Source organism: Rhagoletis zephyria, unplaced genomic scaffold, assembly GCF_001687245.7.
Source record: "Rhagoletis zephyria isolate East Lansing unplaced genomic scaffold, Rhagoletis_zephyria_1.1 Rzeph_scaffold_01096, whole genome shotgun sequence".
Lineage (NCBI taxonomy): Eukaryota > Metazoa > Arthropoda > Insecta > Diptera > Tephritidae > Rhagoletis > Rhagoletis zephyria.
In genome coordinates this window covers 95623-114527 of record NW_016158180.1, presented here as the reverse complement: position 1 = coordinate 114527, position 18905 = coordinate 95623, and the positions used below count along the sequence as shown (strand labels likewise).

The window sequence follows — 18905 nt, the reverse complement described above, 5'->3', positions numbered from 1 at the left end:
TTTTTTTTATCAAGATAATCCCGATTTATTGCAATTTTTGCAATTTTTGTGGGTTTTTTTACAATTTTCTTGAATATAAAACGGCTTATTGTCTAAGTACATATGAAATTAGTATTAAACGGATCAGAATACATAAAAATTATGCGTTTCCTATATCCACAAATTTTTTTTGTAACGAAAACATCAAATTTTCGCTATTTTTTAGGATTTTTTGCAATTTACTCGAAATTGGGGGGTGACCGGCCAAAACTAACTCAAAATTCGGATTCAGCGGGTCGAAAAACATGCCCGTAGGTAGGTGGCGTCCGGTGTACAGAACAAAAATTTTTTTTTGTGTGCCGGTGTTATTATTATGACAAAACTTTGCATTTTCCGTAAATCTTGCTCTACCACCGAATTTCAGCAACCGGAAACTGCATAATTTGTAAACCAAGAATCAATAGGGGTATTCTCGCAGTCTTGCACGATGCAAGGATTGCACGAAATGCAAAAATACTGTTCTAAATTTCGAAGAGTACGAGAGCACCCCATTGCAAAGTGGCAGCATGCATGGGTAGCAGCAGCGAAATAATGTATCAAATGCAATAACAAGAGACAGCAAAAAAAATGAAGTGAGCGAGATGAGAGGAATGAGAGAAATATGTAGCAATTCCAACAACAAAAGAACTAGCACAGGGTCGCATTTATCTTGCTATGCTATTTTGAAAAGTATGTACATGGGTTTCGACGTTGCATAATTTGCAGCGTTAGGAAATGTTGTTTCCCATGTATGTATTTTGTTGTTGTGTGTTTGCAAGTTATGCAATCCATGCAATCCGTGCTATGTGCAATGGGTTTGCAAGATTTGGAGAATACCCCTTATCTGAACAAAGTAGGCAATATCCGGAATCTGCGTCCTAAAAATATTCAAGTATAAATATGAATGACCTCTTTTTTTTGGCTGTCGACTAGTATAATATGCACATAAATATTTATGTACATTGTATGTAAGTACGTTGTTAGCACATTTAAAGCTTCATAACCTGATTTGAGTTTTTTGAATTTCATTTGATTGCTGATAGCTCTTGACCTTGCGACAAGTTGAAAAGATAGCAATGCCAGGCTGCGCTGATGCAAGCGCAGTCCGACATGTGTACACTGATATGTATATGTATATATATACATACATATGTATAAATGTACATTAGAGTGGTCCAAAAAATGTTTTCCCGAGATAGGGTTTGGGGCACCTTCCCCAAGTTTTCCTCTTGCCGAAAGAGGTGCTGGTACCAAACTTTGCGTTTCTAAGTATAAATTTAGAGGATGCTCATTATGCTCATATTTTACTCTAGAAGTATTGTGTACATACATATATTAATCAACAAATTGGTTAAAAAACCTAAAAATATTTCATATTTAAATTATCTAAAAAACATATCACAAGCTTCAGTTGTCATGGCAACAGTCGCTTTTTATAAAAATCATCAATATTTTTGCCATTTTCATAGCAATCCAGAAGCGCATTTCAAGGTTATTGAGCACCCTGTATTGGTTGTCGTAGAAAACTGTATTTGGTATAGATGTTACAAATATCGAAAGGAAAAAACTAAACGGGGGCCCCGTTTTCAGGGATTACATTTTCTCCCCCATTCAAAAATTGGAACACTATAATGTACATTAGGGTGGATCGACAAAAAAAGTTTTTCCAGTCCACCCCTAGGATTAAAGATATTTTGAAGGCGATCGCAAAAAAAATTTTTTTTTTTTGCCACGCCCCCCCGATGGGCTATTTACTTTTTTTGACACTACGTCGCCATTTTAAGTCCGATTTTAATGAGCCGTACACCGTTGTTCATGGCTTGGAAGCCGCCACAATTATTACCTTAATCATTTTTTAGAAAAAGTTTCACAGAATTTAAAGGCCTTTTCGACAGACTAAAAAAAATTGGAATTTAGGTATGATGTGAAACGAGAAACCGACAGTCACTACTAGAATTTGACCTCGGAGTAAAAAATGATTAAGGTAAGAATTGTGGCGGCTTCCAAGCCATGAACAACGGTGTACGGCTCATTAAAATTGGACTTAAAATGGCGACGTAGTGCCAAAAAAAGTAAATAGCCCATCGGGGGGGCGTGGCAAAAAAAATAAAAATTTTTTTGGGATCGCCTTCAAAATATCTTTAATCCTAGGGGTGGACTGGAAAAACTTTTTTTTTTGTATGGGGACCGATTCGCACTAATGTACATACATACATACATACCTAATTATATGGTGCTTTAGAAATGATCATGTAAATTTATATTATTACGTATTTATATTTACACAAATTTATACATTTAAAAAACTTTTATTAAATAAGAAGATTATGCAATTATCACTGACATAAGTTCTTAATCTTATTTTCTCATGCGAATTAATAACATTTAAATATTTTATGTACGTGCATAAATAGGTACATATGTACATATATATGTATATATGTATGTTGGTTAATTTACATACCCTGCAAAAAATTGTGCGACGAATCAGAATGAAAAGAGAGGTCGATTAAGCCATGCCTGTCTGTCTATCCGTCCGTCCTTCCGAACGTCTGTCCGTGTACACGATAACTCGAGAAAAAATTGAGATTTCTCAACCAAATTTGTTGTGTAGGCTACCCTTTATCCAAGGTAGGTTGGTATTGCAAATGAGCGAAATCGGACTGTAACCACACCCACTTCCCATATAACGGTATTTTCGAAAAAAAAAATTAAATTTAAAATTAAAAAAAAAAATTTGAAAATTAGTATGTGGAGTATAATTTTAGTAGAAAATAATATTGTTATGAAATTTTTGGAAAATGGGCGTGACCCCGCCCACCTATGATGAAATGCTGTATCTCAGTAGCCGCTTCATTAATCCCTACCAAACTCGGTACGAGGCTTAGGTGCGGTCTAGCTAAGAAATCTGTTGAAAATCTTTGAAATCGGGCAATAACCACGCCCACCTTCCATATAACCGAAATTTACAGAAACACGAAAACTGCGATAAATCAGTAACTACTTGAGCTTATTCACTTAAAATCGATGATTGCAATAAACACTTAGCAGAAAATTGGTATATTATAAATTTTTGGATAATGGGCGTGGCGCCGCCCACTTATGACCANTCCCTACCAAACTCGGTACGAGGCTTAGGTGCGGTCTAGCTAAGAAATCTGTTGAAAATCTTTGAAATCGGGCAATAACCACGCCCACCTTCCATATAACCGAAATTTACAGAAACACGAAAACTGCGATAAATCAGTAACTACTTGAGCTTATTCACTTAAAATCGATGATTGCAATAAACACTTAGCAGAAAATTGGTATATTATAAATTTTTGGATAATGGGCGTGGCGCCGCCCACTTATGACCACAAATGTGTATTTCGGTAACCGATTCATCAATTTCCACCAAACTCGGTGCACTTAATAACCTTGGTACGGAAAAGCAATTTGTTGAAAATTATTCAAATCGGACAAAAATTGCACCCTCTTCCCGTATAACGGTAAATTTCAGATATACGAAAACTCCGATATTTCAATAACTGAGGACTTACAACAATTCCAAGAATAAATAAGAATGCTATAAACTTTTAGGTAGTTTAAAGAAAGTGGAACGACATTAGTTGTTACCTGCGTCGGGTATATAAAATTCGGTTTCGCCCGAACTTATACTTCTTTACTTGTTGGAGATAAATTAGTATCTACTCATCTCTTACGGATATAAAAGAGGGTGACAGGGAATAAGGTCAATGGAAATAAGGTCAATTGACTTTATTTCCCACCCTGGTGCGAAATAAAGTCAATTGACATTATTACCTTTTCAAAAGCGAAATAAAGTCAACAAAACTTTGGAAATAAAGTCATTGACGTTATTTCCTCATTCAAGTGGAAATAGCGTCAACAATGCTTAAAGTATGTCGATTCATAGAAAAAAATGTTGTTCTTACAATAAACATTGCCCCGTAAGTGTTGTTTTTTAATAGATGAAAAAGGTTATTGCCAAATCCTCAGTGTTGTGATATTAATCCACACACAATCATGAACTACCACCATTTGATTTTATTAAAAAAATTTAAATTACGAATATGTAAAGACACAATGCGAAAAACTAAACGCCTGCGCACAGCTGGAATACGAGAAATATTTGACGAAAGAGTGTAGAAATGATCCATAACTTGCAAAACATGTTTCGTTTCCACAAAAATAAAGCGAACACTATTAAATTAAAGAAACAGCCCATGTCCAAAAACCCCGGAGGAACACTGAAAGAATTCTGTGTTTTAAATTAGCATATTTTGAACGAATTCGGAATGTTTAAGGTGGAAAAGAAACCAACCTTTCTATAAGGAAACAATTATAGAAAAAGAATTTTCTTACACTGTATTCATGTATCCGCCAGCAATTTGTGACGACATCATTTAAAAGCAGCTAAGGAGAATGACGACACTATTTGTTAGATGGCACATTCAACGAGCCAATGTGCCAAAATGCGGATATAAACAGTTATTGATTATTTAGTATCGGAACCGAGATCATATAAGTTAATTGATTGGTTTTCACACACTTTTGAAACACAAATTATATGCTTTTTTACTGCAGACAAGTTGTTGCCCCAAAACACAGCAGAAATCTTCCAATCAGGGCTGTCAACTATCCTTAGTTATGAGGTGCCATATTGAGGATAAAAAAGTGCCAAAATGTGCCAAATAGAAAAATAAAAGTGCCAAAAAAGGTGTAATTTTTTTTGCCTTTTAATCATTCACATTTAGCAATAAAATAAAGCTGCATTTTCCAAACAAAAGTGCAATGGTAAAATAAGATAAACCAGTTGAATAGCCTTTACAAATTAGAAAATTTTAGTTGAGAAAAAGAAGTGCACGCAAAGGATTTCACAAAAATGTATTGAAATGTAATTTTTTTTACAAAAGTGCCATTTTGGCACTTTGTGCCAAATTGAAAAATTAAGTGCCATTTGAAGTAAAATAGGTACAAATGGCACGGTTTGAGCCAAGTTGGAATCCCTGCTTCTAATAACTTACAAATGTTAACATGTGAAATATCGAGGGCTTGAATTCATTAATACCCTCTATCTGCAATGACGCGGGCCGCCGCGAAGCTAAGCAAATATAATGTTTGAAAGAGAAATTTTGTCAATGGATTTTATTGCGTTTCTAAAAAGGTAATAATGTCAATTGACTTTATTTCGCACCAGGGTGTGAAATAAAGCCAATTGATCTTATTTCCGTTGATCTTATTACCTGTCACCATAAAAGAGATCAATTAGTTTCCGACTCATATCTAACAGGTACAATTAACGATTTAAATATACGTAGGTACTTACATATGTATGTAGTCAACTAAAATTCATGTGCGACGTATGCATGAGCACCCCGGTTCGAATTGCAGCTGGTGCAAGATTTTATTTTAATTTTTAAAAGCGACTATTCGCTTTCTGTACCCATACGGGTATAAAGCGGAACAACTAGGCTCTTCATGGACATACTCGAACAAAAGCGACACGTTCATTCCATATAAATACATCAAAAAGTGCATTAGCCGCATGTTCCTTTTTCTATTGCCCCCGGAGTCATTCCGAATTAGTGGCAGTTTTTGCAGGGTATGTACAACTACAAGTCTACGTGCATTTTATGTAACTACATTGAGCCTACATAATACATACATACATACAAAAAAAATTTATAATAATTAAAGCCCATTTCATTTTATTTTCAGAGGAACTGGTTAGCAGGTAATAAAAAACAATGATTTCGTTTTCTCAAAAAAATTTTATATTTCCATTTAATCTCTTTCTTTTAAGGCGTGATTTCCATAAATTGTAAGTACCTTAACAATGAAGGAATCATTTATGTAAATACATTAATGTGTATTCCTAATTGGCTTGGTACAAATTTTTTTTTATTGAATATGCATACATTACATACACACATACATATGTATGTTTTTTTATCAGCCATTCAAAATTTATTTAAAAAAATGTGTTCTTGAGCTAAGATTTCGATACATTCACCTTATTTCTTATCAAAATTTAGACATTATAGCCAGCATCATCAAACTGTACAAGAGGCTAAGCAAAATCTGGGAGATGTAGCTGCTGGATTTGATGGGTATGTTTCAAAATAATTATGTTGATATTTACATACCGATTGCTATAGAGAAATCGACAGATATGGTGTTTAACGAACACACTCTTATCGATAGAATTATCTATAAATATTTAGAAAATATTGATAAATGCATATATCGGTAACGATATCAATCAGTAACTATTTCGGTGATGGAATCGATAACATAAGAGTAGGAATACGATAATAATGGTGAGATCAAGGCGTACTTACATTAAATTTAAGAAGGAATGGACTGTAATGAAATTGTGGTAGGCCAGAAACATAAGAACGATTTTAGAAGCACACAGGCATAGGTTCCCATTGCGCTCAAAGCTTAGAGAAAGGATAAAAAGGATATGTGGTGAGGTGATCTAAACGATCATCATGCTCTAAACAAGATATACACAGTGGGCCGTCGATGATCTGTTAGTATGTCGTGCCTATGAATTGTTACCCGTTATTAGCCCTAAGAGGGCCATAACTTTGTTCTTCTCTATCTGAGAAGGAATTTCGCCACCACCCGTTTGGAATTTTCTGGAAATACTTCGTTATTTTGCGAGTGTCAGAAATAAGCCTTATCTATGAGAGCCCTGACAGTTCTCGCTATGTGTGGCCCTATTACTTGCTCAATAAGAGGCTCCAAAGATCCGCAGTTCGCCAATTCATCAGCCACATCCACTCAGCCACTCAGCAGCAGCGATGTAGAAAATAATGGTGGCGTCATCCGCGGACCGCTAACCTGGCAAAAGAGCAGATTAGCTCAAGCAACGACTGTTGCCAGAGTGCCAGGTCACCTTCTCAATTTGGTGAATAGCCCTTATGTTTTGACCAATGTTTATGCCCCTTTGCAAAAGAGGGAGGTTATTGGAAAAGCCGTTGAAATGCCAAAGAAAATAAGATAAATTTTCCCGATAAGATATTTGACTACGTTCTAAATGCACCTAAAATGGTGTGCTTGTACCGTACCGAATAAGTGGTTTAATGACGTAGTCATTTCAAAATTTACCAAACAGTGTTGCCAGAACTTTTTGGACGAACCGGCTAAATTGGCAAATAAAACCGGCTAAAAACGGCTAAAATGTTTAAACTAAATTTCACATGTTTTATTTAAATAAAACACGAGTAAAAAGACTATTTCTTAGAGAGGAGTTACAAATTCGAGTCGGAAAAAATTTTGCCAGCAAGAATTTGCAATTAGGAAAAACATTTGATTGTGGTACATGGTTGGATTTTTTGTCGACGATAATTTGAATAAACAATTTCGTGAAATTTAAAACTGGAGCGATTTTAAAATGAAAAATGTAAGTTTATACTTGTTTACTTAATTAATTTAGTTAATTCCAATGATTTGAAAGGTACTCGGCAAAAAAACTGTATTCTTAATCGGAATGCAATCTCAACCAGAGTCGATATAGTAAACCCGACAAAGAAATTGAATCGTATGTTGAAGAAAGTCGGACTGACAAGATATATACACGTAGATCCTGTTTTTTGCCCCTCTGAAAGAATTTTAAAAATTCTATACAAATTTCTTTTGTTTGAAATGCAACCGTGGACACTAGCTGGCAGAAAAGCTTGCAAATTTGCGTTCGTACAGAAAATTGCAAGTTTCTCTACATGAGAGAGAATTTGGGAGCATTTTTTCTTACTATCTGATATTTTGAGTGATAATTCTCGCTACAAGGCCTTTTCAGACTGACCGATTCTCAATACACTCAAATAGAAACCAATACACATAAAAAACGCTGTAAAAATTTCCCTTCAATTTTAAGGCAGTAAAACAACGACCTTAAGTTAACATCAACCGAGGCCATATGTTGACAAGGGATGCAAAATCACAGTTACACAAAAGAACTGGTCAGATTTTTCAGAAATCCCTTCAATTCTGATGTAAAATATGATGCCAAAAGACTGCAGATCTCCCATTTAGATGACCGGTCATATGACCGGCAGATGTCTCGTAGGATTCCCAGAGAGTTTTGCTTTACATAAAAATTTGTGCTCTTGTATTTTCATTTTGACACACTTCAGTGTTGGTTCCTTTAATTCAAGTTGGCATTCGGTTTTTGGAATTTAAGTAAGTTCTCAGCAAAAAAGTTTGTTTAAAAAAATACATATGTGTACATAGTGCTTGAAAATATCAATTTTTCCCTTACCTTAAACCTTTGGGAGTGGGCAAAAATGATGTTTTGTAATTTAGGCAGAATTGAATATGCGCTATCTGGGAAGACAATATCTACATGTAACATTTATTCTGTTTGTTGGCATTATATCCAAACACAAATGCATCTTAAGTGTCTTAACAGTGAAACAATTTCGTATTTTCTAAGTTTGCGAATAAAACTTCACACTTAAAATTAAGACATTTATAACAAACATTTTATGAAGAAAATCCCTTCTTCGTTTAAAATAAAAATAAGCGAAATCGGCCTAATTTCATACAACCCTGCCTGATATGAAAATTTTCTCCACGATAAGGCTAGTAGCCATTTCTAACAGATTTTGGGTCGCTTAGTCAAAAATGGAAACATATATACATATTTGAAATTTAAGAAAACAAGGCAAATAGCAAAATCGGCTAAAAACGGCTAATTTTTTTCTGCAAAACGGCTAACAAATCGGCTTCCGGCTAAATCGAAATTTCTCCGGCTGTTTGCTATCGCAACCGGCTAAATCTAGCCAGAAAACGGCTAAAACGGCAACACTGATGACAACACTGACCAAAACTCAGAGAGCGTAGAATACAGGGAAAATGCAAAATTAGCATGGACGTATACCTTTTCATCGGTAATACAGTCACTAATACTAATTCAAATAGGATTCCAATTTAAAATGAATAAGAACTTATTTCGGTGACTGCATTACCGACGACAGGGTGGATGTATATGCTAGTTTGCCAGTTTCTTTGTGTTCTACGCTAACTGAGCAAATAAAGCGACCGATTCCTTCATCCGCGGTAGCCGAGTGGTAGCCAGGTTCGATCCTCGGTTGGAGCGATTGCCAAAAAATTTTGTTTTTATTATTTCCTTTATTTTTCTAAATTTTATTTGATTTATATATTCAACTGTTTTTTATTTTATTTTAGTTTTTTATTTAATTTCACATTCTTTATTTTATTATTAGTTAACTTAAATTTTTATACCCGAGCGCACTTGTGCACAAGGGTATATTAATTTTGTTCACATAACGGTTGTTTGTAACAGCCAAAACGAATCGAGATAGATATTGACAAATGTATACATAAATGCTCAGAATGAATAGAGAAGTCGATTAAGCAATGTCTATCTGTCCGTCCGTCCGTGTACACGATAACTCAAGCAAAAATTGAGATATCTCAACGAAATTGGTATTGAAAATGGGCGCCCACTCCCCATATAACGGTAATTTCCAGAAATAAGAAAACTTTTTATAATAATTTTCAGACGAAAAATAAGAATATTGCAAATTTTTGGAAAATGGGCGTAGCCACGCCCACTTATGGTTACATGTGTATATATTGGTAACCGCTTCACCAATTTCTTCCAAACTTCGCACAGTTATTGGCCTTGGTACAGTGTACCAAATGGCCGAAATTTTTTTAAATCGGACAATAACCACGCCCACATCCCATATAACGGTAATTTAGAGAAATACAAAATCTTCGATAAATCATTAAATATTAAAGCTAATTTATTCAAAATTGATGGTTCCAACAATTACCGGGAAATACGTTTATGATAAAATTTTGAAAAATGGGCGTGGCACCGCCCACTTATGATCACATATATGTATCTCTGTAACCGTTATACCAATTTGTACCAAACTCGGTATGGTTATTGTGCTTGCCACATAAAAGCAAAATCTTGAAAATTATTGAAATCGGACTAAAAGTACGGCCGCTTTCCATATAACGGCAAATTTCAGAAATGCTTGAAACTTCAATATTTCGAAATTTAAGGACGCTAATTTGACGCTAAATTGATACACCCCGGCTTACCATGTAGCGGTGGCCTTCGGAAAGGTGAAAAACATATATTTAATACTTTCGCCGGGTATTTAATGTTCGGCTCCGCCCGAACTTAGACTTTCTTACTTGTTAGAGTTAAGTTTACTAAAAAAGTCAAAAACAACTAACTAAAAACAACTTAAAAAATATAGAAGTTATAATTGAATCAATAAAAAAAATTAAATGAATATTCTACTGGCCGTGGGACTCGAACCTACGACCTCGCGGCTCGTTAATCTGCATTACTGCCATCTGTCAAAGCACAGTTTTGATCAGATCAATTGCGGCGTTAATCCGGATCAACTTTGCCGTCTGTCTATGCTTTAACTCGCATTCAAATTGTGATTTATGGTTGCATGGTTAGAAGTTTAAATTCGATTTAAGAATGTGTTTACATGTGTGTGACCAAATAACATCCCAGCCAGCAAAATATCTGGAAACGTATCCGAAAATGGAAATAATTTCGTACAAAAACCTGATGTTTCATCCGTTTTCCGATTCCGTTTTCCGACGTTTTTAAGATCAATTCTCCCAGAAAACTATCGAAAATGTTAGTAAAACGGAAGCGCTTTGGGCTGTTTTCCTGAAATTTGTCTGATCAAATTTTTCGTTGAAAACAATTTTATTATGAACTTCACAGAAACTTTTTCATAGTTACTGGAAACCAAACAAAAAACAATTTTAAGATTCAGCAATTATTTCAATTTGAACAAATAATTTTAATGTGTTGCTTCTGACGGAATTCGAGCCTGGGACCTCTTGAAAGCTAACACTCACTGCACACTCAGCTACTGGCGAATACGTATACATACATGTTTTCAAATGCTCAGTTTGAACAAATATTTTAAAATTTTAGTTTTCAAACAAGATGATGACATTTTTTGGATACGAAAAGTAAACAAATATGGAAATCGTTTTCTGAACGTTTCCGGATACGAAAAATGTACGAAAACTTCACTTTTGGCTAAAAGTACGTTTCTCTGCTGGCTGGGATGGTTTGACTTAGAACTAATTGAAGCATCATATATTTCTTCTTATTTTCGAAATTCTAACACGCTATTGGACCTCTTACGAAGTTTGTTTAGTTCACCTTCCGAGAACTCCAACCTTTTAGAAACTGATAAGTATCAATACCTATCCAAAATTCAATGAACTGATGATCAGATAGAGAGAGATTCATCTTCTAAGAGCATTCATATTTTGATCTGATATGCTATAACTTTAATTGTTAAAGGCAGATCAATCACTGTTTATCTTCAGTTGGTAATAAGTAGAAGAAGGTTTGTTATCTACATATGCTCTGTATAAACCAACGCCAAAGTGCTTGATTCCAGTGGGAATTGCAAGACGAACGCTTCCAATCGAGGTAAAAGTCGCGTGCGATATCTTCTATTTCCTAGCGAATATGAGGTGATTGTGGAACATTTAATCACCATAAGATCAAGTGAAGGTTATTTAGAAATGCACCTTGCAATATAAAACCCGCATAGGCAATAACCGGACATCCCCTCCTCCCAAGCTCCAACAACAGCTTTTTGACGGCCATAATTCGGAAGATAGGATTCCACATTGTGCGGTGCACGCTAATGTATTTCCATTAGGGTGGGTCAATTCCTGTGGGAGATTTTGTCAACTATGCGTGTATAGCACAGAAGGATTCTATGTGTAATTCTAAGAAAATTTGCCGAATAAATCATGGGTCTAAAATCAATTTGGAATTTGCCAAATTGCGAAGATAGGTTTCTTAGCATTTTGCTGTAGTGTCGTAAAGAAGTGCTTAAATTTTGTACAAAAACATTTTATAAGACCTTTTTTATGGTATGAGGAATCCATTTCTGCACTTATCTTTTTCTCAAAACTTCCATCAGAGGGTGCAACAGTGAAAGTTTTCACATTTTCTTCGAAACCTATGTTCGCAATTTGGCTTAGAATTACATGTGGAATCCTCCTAAGTTATACGCGCATAGTCAAAAAACTTACGTGGAAAACAAAAACGCTTCAATTTCAGATCCTTACTTCCCAAGTGGATATGTTTTGTACTTACTTCATTACATAAAATTCTTTTAGTAATATAACCAGAGAAAATTTCAAAAGTAGGCCAAAATCTTTTAGGCGGTTACAGCGTCAATCAAAAAATAACATTTCTAAAGTTATAAAAACCGCAGTTAATTTTCTTTGATTGCAGAATGGCCGAATACCGATAGAGGCTTTATGTAGAGCTATGTTTTCCCTCGATATCTTCGATGGGCTAACCACATTTTTGGTGAATTTTTAACTGAAAATTCTACAGAATCAAATTTGACTTATACGAATTAAATTAAAAAGGATCAACGGGTTGAAAAAATCTAATTTTACTTTTTTACCGATTCTTATAGTAGATTAAAAACCCCAGCTTTTGTTTTATGTCCTTCTATAACCTTAAGATTTTAATTTCTAGTCAACACCAGGCTTCATTCGAAGAAGTCGGTTCCTATGGAGGAGTCGGTACAGTCGGACTTTCAAGTGGCAGCAGTGGCTACGGTAGCAGTGGCGGTGGCTACACTGGTCTTCAAAGTTCATCTGGCCTCTCAAGTTCTTCTGGCTTATCCGGCCTTTCTGCCGCTGAATTGGCAAGTGGTTCATCTTTCGGTGCCTCTAGCAACAGCGCTGCCTCGTTTGGTGCCACTCACTCGGCCAACTTTGGTAGCTCTGCTTCATTTGGTGCCAATTCGAATTTCGCTAGTGGTGCCAGCAATGGTGCTTCTGTAGTTATACCCGTAACTTCTGGTAGTGCATCAAGCAGTTTCACAGAACAATCTGAAAGTGTCCAGCAGCAAGTTGTCCCCGAAATAGTTGTATCAGGTGGTGCCGCTGGTGGTCACGAAAGCTATGTGCATCATGAGGAACGTCGCACTGAGAGCCAACCCGTTATTACATACACTGCACCTGTCGCTGGTGCTGAGAACTACGTACACCACGAGGAACGTCGCGTACAAACCCAAACCGCAGCCCCGATTGTGACATACGCGCCATCGGGTGGTCACGAAAGCTATGTTCACCACGAAGAACGCCGTGTTCAGAGTCAGCCTGTCTTCCAATATACGGCACCAGCTGGTGGGTCTGAAAACTACTACCACCACGAAGAACGTCGCGTACAGGCCCAACCTGTTATTCAGTACACTGTGCCCAGTGGCGGTTCAGAGAACTACGTGCATCATGAGGAACGCCGCACGCAGAGCAAGGCGCTGCCTGCCATCCAATACACCGCTCCAGCTAGTGGTCAAGAGTCTTACCTTAAGTACCGTAAAGTTACTACTTCGGCACAACCGCAGGTGATTGTCCCAGCTGCCGGTGGCACCCACTCGTCATACGTTCAACACTCAGCTTCCTCGAACGTGGCTTCTCAACTCAACAACCTATTAAGTGGCGCACTTATAACTGGTCAAACATCCTACTTGGGTGCAGGTGGACACGGTAAGGCTTACAGCTAACCAAACGCAGAAAATGATTTGATCTACCTTAATATCATCACATTTCAGGTTCCAGCGCTCTAACAGCAGCTAATTCGGGTTACGGCGGACAAAGCCGTTTCGGTTCTCAGAGCGGCTTTAACGCCCATCATGGTTTTGGTGCGCATAGTAGTTTTGGAGCGCAGAACGGTTTGAGCGCACTTAGTGATTTCGGTGCCGGTACTAATGCCGCACTTACTCAGGGCGTTCAATATGGAGCTCAGTCGAAATTCGGGTCACAATTCGGGACTGAGTCCAGCTTTAACTCCAAATTTGGTTCATCTTTTGGTGCAGAATCTGCATTTGGCGCAAACTCAGGCTTATCCTCAGGTGTAGGCGTCGGTGCATCGGGCTTACATCATTACATTTCTGAGTCTGAGCGATTGGCAAAGGCTCAAGCCCAGGATATTGGTGTTGGCGGTGTTCGCACCGGTGGTGGTCAGTTGTCTGACTTGTCGGCAGGCTATGGCAGCAATCTGGGACTTTCAGCAGGCTTAGCAGGCTCCGGTGCTGGTTACAAGAATAAGTCTTGGGAGAAGGCTTCTAAGTGGTCCTCGCAATCTGAGGTAAGTATTTATTACATACGTAGGTGAGCATTTAAGCATACAAGTTTTTCATCGCAGTTCGGACCCGATGGGCAAGTTAAAAACTATAAGGAACTGTCAACTGGTGAAAGCGAAAACTATGACATTAATGGCCAGCGTGTTGGCTACAAGGCTGCCACAACGACGCTCGACGACAACGGCAAGGTCAGCAGCTACAGTCTTCATACCTAAAAACCGTTTCGATTTCATAAACTTAAAATACTTTAATGTGTTCTTTACGCTAAGACAATCTGCGTCTTTTATTTCAACGCTAACATAAAAATATTACTTCAGAAAGTAAAGAAAAACTTTTAATTTAAATAAGTTGTAATTCGATGTTTTGGACTTAGGAAATTATCTTTGTAAGAAAGGTTTTTTAAATTTTGCATCGACCACTTTAATGATTGGACTGGTGGGTTGAGGTACCACTCCTAGGCCACGACTATATTCTCTTCGCCGTCTGTTATCCACCACAGAGGTCATGCAATAGCAGGGCTTCCAGCTAGGCACCCTATGTCCAGCGACAGTGTTGGGTTGATATTGTTCGTTATAGTTACGCTCTGTGGTCCAAACGTTAGACCAGGGTATATAGCTGTTCCAGCCATCACCTCGCCTATGGGCCGTTCCCCCATTTCCACCCCTACTATTATCAGTGGAAACATAAACCGGCACATTATTTGGGTAATACTGTGGGTAGTAGTAAGCTGGACCTGTTCCTTGACCGCTGTCTCCATAACTGCGTCGTTCAGATGAATTCTGATTCCATTGGCTTTTGTGGTCCTGTGGATTGCGCGTTTTATGCGTGGGTCCACTGCGCCCCTTAAATATGGGTACACTGGCGTCCTCTAATGGAAAAGCTAATTATTTTGGTACACATAAGACAAAAGCAAATTGTGTTTTCTGAACTGAACCAACCTTTGTCACCATCTTGCGCTGAACTCGTCCCATTGCCGTCACTGTCTCCATCGGTGGATATTTCGAATGTTATATCAGTATGAATGCCAACACGCTTCTTATGCTTCCCCACATCAGTTATTTCCACACTTTCAGTGTTCTCTAAATGGCGGTAAATATTTGAATTAATCTTCTTGAAATTACCTACAAATTAATTTCTGAAATTAATAACCTTTGGATTTTTGTGCGTCACCCGTATCAACAGTCACTCGCACGCCATGTATTTTCGGTCCAGATTTACCACCTCCAGCAGCACCGCTGTTAGTTCTGGTTGCTGTATCGCTACCTCGTTCGTTGGTTCCACCATCTGAGCCGCTTCTACTTTGATTATCGTCCACCCTGCTACCTTGTCCTGTGCCAGGCTCTAAGGGCACATCTGAATTATTTTTATTCTCCGGGTCGTCAAAATCCAACTTGGGTGACACTTTGTTTGCTTGGGCTAATTTTAAATCAGAGAACAGAAATAAAAATGTGTCAATTTGCAGAAGTTGGTTAAATCGAGAAAAGGTAAAAAGAATAAACCTGTACTTTATGAGAGCTGGGCTCGAATCATACCAGTCGTGAACGAGCAAATGAATATTTCGGATTATAATAGACGTGAACGAATTAACTCGAAATTTTCGAATTTTCCAAAATTTTTTTATTGAAAATTTTAAAGCTTGTAAGAATAATAACTCAAATCGAAAAAAAGATTCAATCATATGGTAACAATTTTGGGACCGAGGAGCGAGTGACAAAAAATATTTCCTTGACTCACCCGTCAAAGTTTTTTTTCTGGTTTTGATTTTTCTTAATTAATCTTTTATAACCGAGCGCACTTGTGCACAAGGGTATATTAACTTGGTTCGCATAACGGTTGTTTGTAACCGTTATAGATATGGACAAATGTATACATAAATGATCAGAATGAAGAGAAGTCGATTAAGCCAAGTCTGTCTGTCCGTCCGTGCGTCCGTCTGTCCGTGTACACGATAACTCGAGCAAATTTGGTATGTAGATTTCCCTTTATCCAAGGTAGGTTGGTATTGAAAATGGGCGAAATGGGCAAAAAATAAGTGTTATGAAATTTTTGGAAAATGGGCGTGACCCCGCCCACTTATGATGAAATGCTGTACCTCAGTAGCCGCTTCATCAATCCTTACCAAGCTCTGTACGAGGCTTGGGTAGGGTCTAGCTAAGAAATCTGTTGAAAATCTTTGAAATCGGGCACCTGCCATATAACGGTAATTTACAGAAACACGAAAACTGCGATAAATCAGTAAATACTTGAGCTAATTCACTTAAAATCGGTGATTGCAATAACCACTTAGCAGAAAATTAGAATATCATATTTTTGGATAATGGGCGTGGCGCCGCCTACTTATGACCACAAATGTGTATCTCGGTAACCGATTCATCAATTTCCACCAAACTCGGTGCACTTAATAACCTTGGTACGGAATAGCAATTTGTTGAAAATTATTCAAATCGGACTAAAATTACACTCTCTTCCCGTATAACGGTAAATTTTAGATATGCGAAAACTCGGATATTTCAATAACTGAGGACGCTAATTTACTTCAAGTTAATATTTACAACAATCTCAACAATAAATAAGACTGCTATAGACTTTTAGATAGTTTAAAGAAAGTTGGAACGACATTAGTTGATACCTGCGCCGGGTATATAAAATTCGGTTTCGCCCGAACTTATACTTCTTTACTTGTTATAGTTTCTTTCAGTGATGGAAAATGGGTGTGTATTGTGCCATTTTCGGCCCTTTCGGAAGCAGCCGGCACTTGAAGAACAATCGATTGATTTTCGGCACTATTTTCTTATGAATAATTTTATTTCCTGAAGCCGAGATGTAAAATCCAGAAGCCATCAATCGGGAATATAAAGCATAAGCTGACTACGCAGAGATTAAGGAGCGCGAAAACCTCCCGATTTTCATTTGGACAAAGTAGGTAAACTGAGAAATTAATTGAATGAGTCGATGTTTTCAAATGTGTTCCGTAACGCGCAGGGGTTAATTACTTACTGTCGAAGTCACATTCTTCAGCTTGCGTTGAGCATAATAAAAATACAAACGAAATACTTAATTACATGTTGTATGACCAACTGTTTTAAATTTTATTCGAAAAAAAGTACTGCGTTATAATATAACAAGTAATGATCTCAGTGAAAATGAGGTATACACTTGACTAAATTATAGTTTGGCCTTAATTACATCAGAGCTTCTTAAAGTGGGTTCCGCGGAACCCAAGGCTACCGTAGAAAAGTCACCGGGGTTCCACGAAATTAATTTGGTATGAATAAGCGCGGCGGTCGTTTTGGGTTGCACACAGAAAGAAAAGTTCTATAAACAGCTTGACCGACACGCAATTATCTACTTTCAAGTATACATATGTACTCGTAGTTAGTGTGATTGCCGTACTGAGTGTCATACCTACATAAGAGCGTTGAGCTTGCGCTTGATAGCTTGCTATTTTTTCTAACTGGTATGTGTTGTTTGCCGCTGTAGCCCAAGGGTTATATGTATACAACTTTCTACAAGGAACGCGATGAATTGGCAAATAAAATGTGAAATGTCATAACTGGGCACTTGGTAAATCACCTGAAATCTTCTTCAGATTATTTTTCGGATGGTAGTAGTAATATTGGTTTGGTACAAAATCCATTTACGAAGCATTCATAGATTTTCAGAGTACTTCCACATTGAAACACACATTTGAATCTGTGTCTCTGAAAGAGTTTTGGGTTAGTATTAAGAGTAAATATCATGAAGTCGCTAAAAAGGTCATCCTAACGTACTCTATCAACCGGGTTTTCAGCTTACACTTATACAAAAAACAAATCCAGGTCGAAATTAGAAAAACGCATACAATTTTCAGACATTATATCGAACTACTATTTAACCGACTTCACAAAAAAGGGAAAGGTTATCAATTCGTCGGAATATTTATTTTTTATTTTTTTATGTATGTTACAGCGTGACTTTAGACCACGTTAGCCGATTTCTACAATTATTTTTTTATAGGAAAGGTGTTACCTAACAGGTGGACCCATATTAATTTGGTTTAAATCTGATCATCGGATCATGAAGAAATTAACGATAATCTTAAATTTTTAAATGAGAATTCAAGTCGTTTTGGTTTTTTGCTTAAAAATTACTTGTTTATACAATAATTAATAACAGTGAAACAGTTTCATTCTTTACATTAAAATTTAAAGTATGTATACTATTTCTAGTAAAAGTTTTTATTCATATATAAATTGCAATGCCTTTGATTTTTAGTAATTTGATGTGGGGTTCCATAAAATTAATAGTGTTTAGTAAGGGTTCCATCATCTTAAAAGCTTAAGAACTATGAATTACGTAATGTAAAAATTTAAAGAATCACGCCATTTCATGTCTAGACCACTGCATATTGAACTGTGCAATATTCGCAACCGTGCCTGAATAATAGCTACAAATAATAAAGTTGCGCAAGCTGGACATTTTAATCTGCAAATCTATACTAATTATATAAAGCGAAGTCCCTTTTTTTGTAACAGGTAATCTCGCGAACGGCTGGTCCGATCTTCATGAAATTTTGTACATAAATAGCTTTCGGTAACCACCATGTTTTAGGCTAAAAAAAATTTACTTTTTTCGGGTAGGTGGACCAGGGACCGGTCTATTCGCAAAAATCGTATTTACGGTCCGATTTGCTTAAAATTCGGTACGTAGGTAGCTTTTTAGCATATATTAGCATATATGATCAATTTTTTCTGAGAATTG

At 36.9% G+C, this 18905-nt stretch overlaps 2 protein-coding genes across 3 annotated transcripts in view; one reads left to right on the top strand and one right to left on the bottom strand.

Annotated features, from left to right (window-relative positions):
- The window catches only part of fon (fondue), a 37010-nt gene extending 22491 nt beyond the window's left edge, over positions 1-14519 (top strand). The window contains exons 2-7 of one of the 2 annotated variants that reach the window (XM_017615899.1): positions 5740-5755; positions 5825-5842; positions 6057-6131; positions 12554-13569; positions 13635-14170; positions 14228-14519. In XM_017615899.1, the coding sequence (XP_017471388.1) occupies positions 5740-5755; positions 5825-5842; positions 6057-6131; positions 12554-13569; positions 13635-14170; positions 14228-14380 (1814 nt within the window). In that variant the 3' untranslated portion in view covers positions 14381-14519. The remainder of the gene's footprint in view (positions 1-5739; positions 5756-5824; positions 5843-6056; positions 6132-12553; positions 13570-13634; positions 14171-14227) is intronic. The other variant, XM_017615900.1, reaches the window with a different exon arrangement.
- Positions 14397-18905, bottom strand: part of LOC108362764 (uncharacterized) — a 16511-nt gene continuing 12002 nt past the window's right edge. Inside the window, exons 2-4 of the mRNA XM_017615901.1 lie at positions 15315-15581; positions 15104-15244; positions 14397-15033 (exon numbers count right to left, since the gene is read on the bottom strand). Of these exons, the coding sequence (XP_017471390.1) occupies positions 14543-15033; positions 15104-15244; positions 15315-15581 (899 nt within the window). The 3' untranslated portion in view covers positions 14397-14542. The remainder of the gene's footprint in view (positions 15034-15103; positions 15245-15314; positions 15582-18905) is intronic.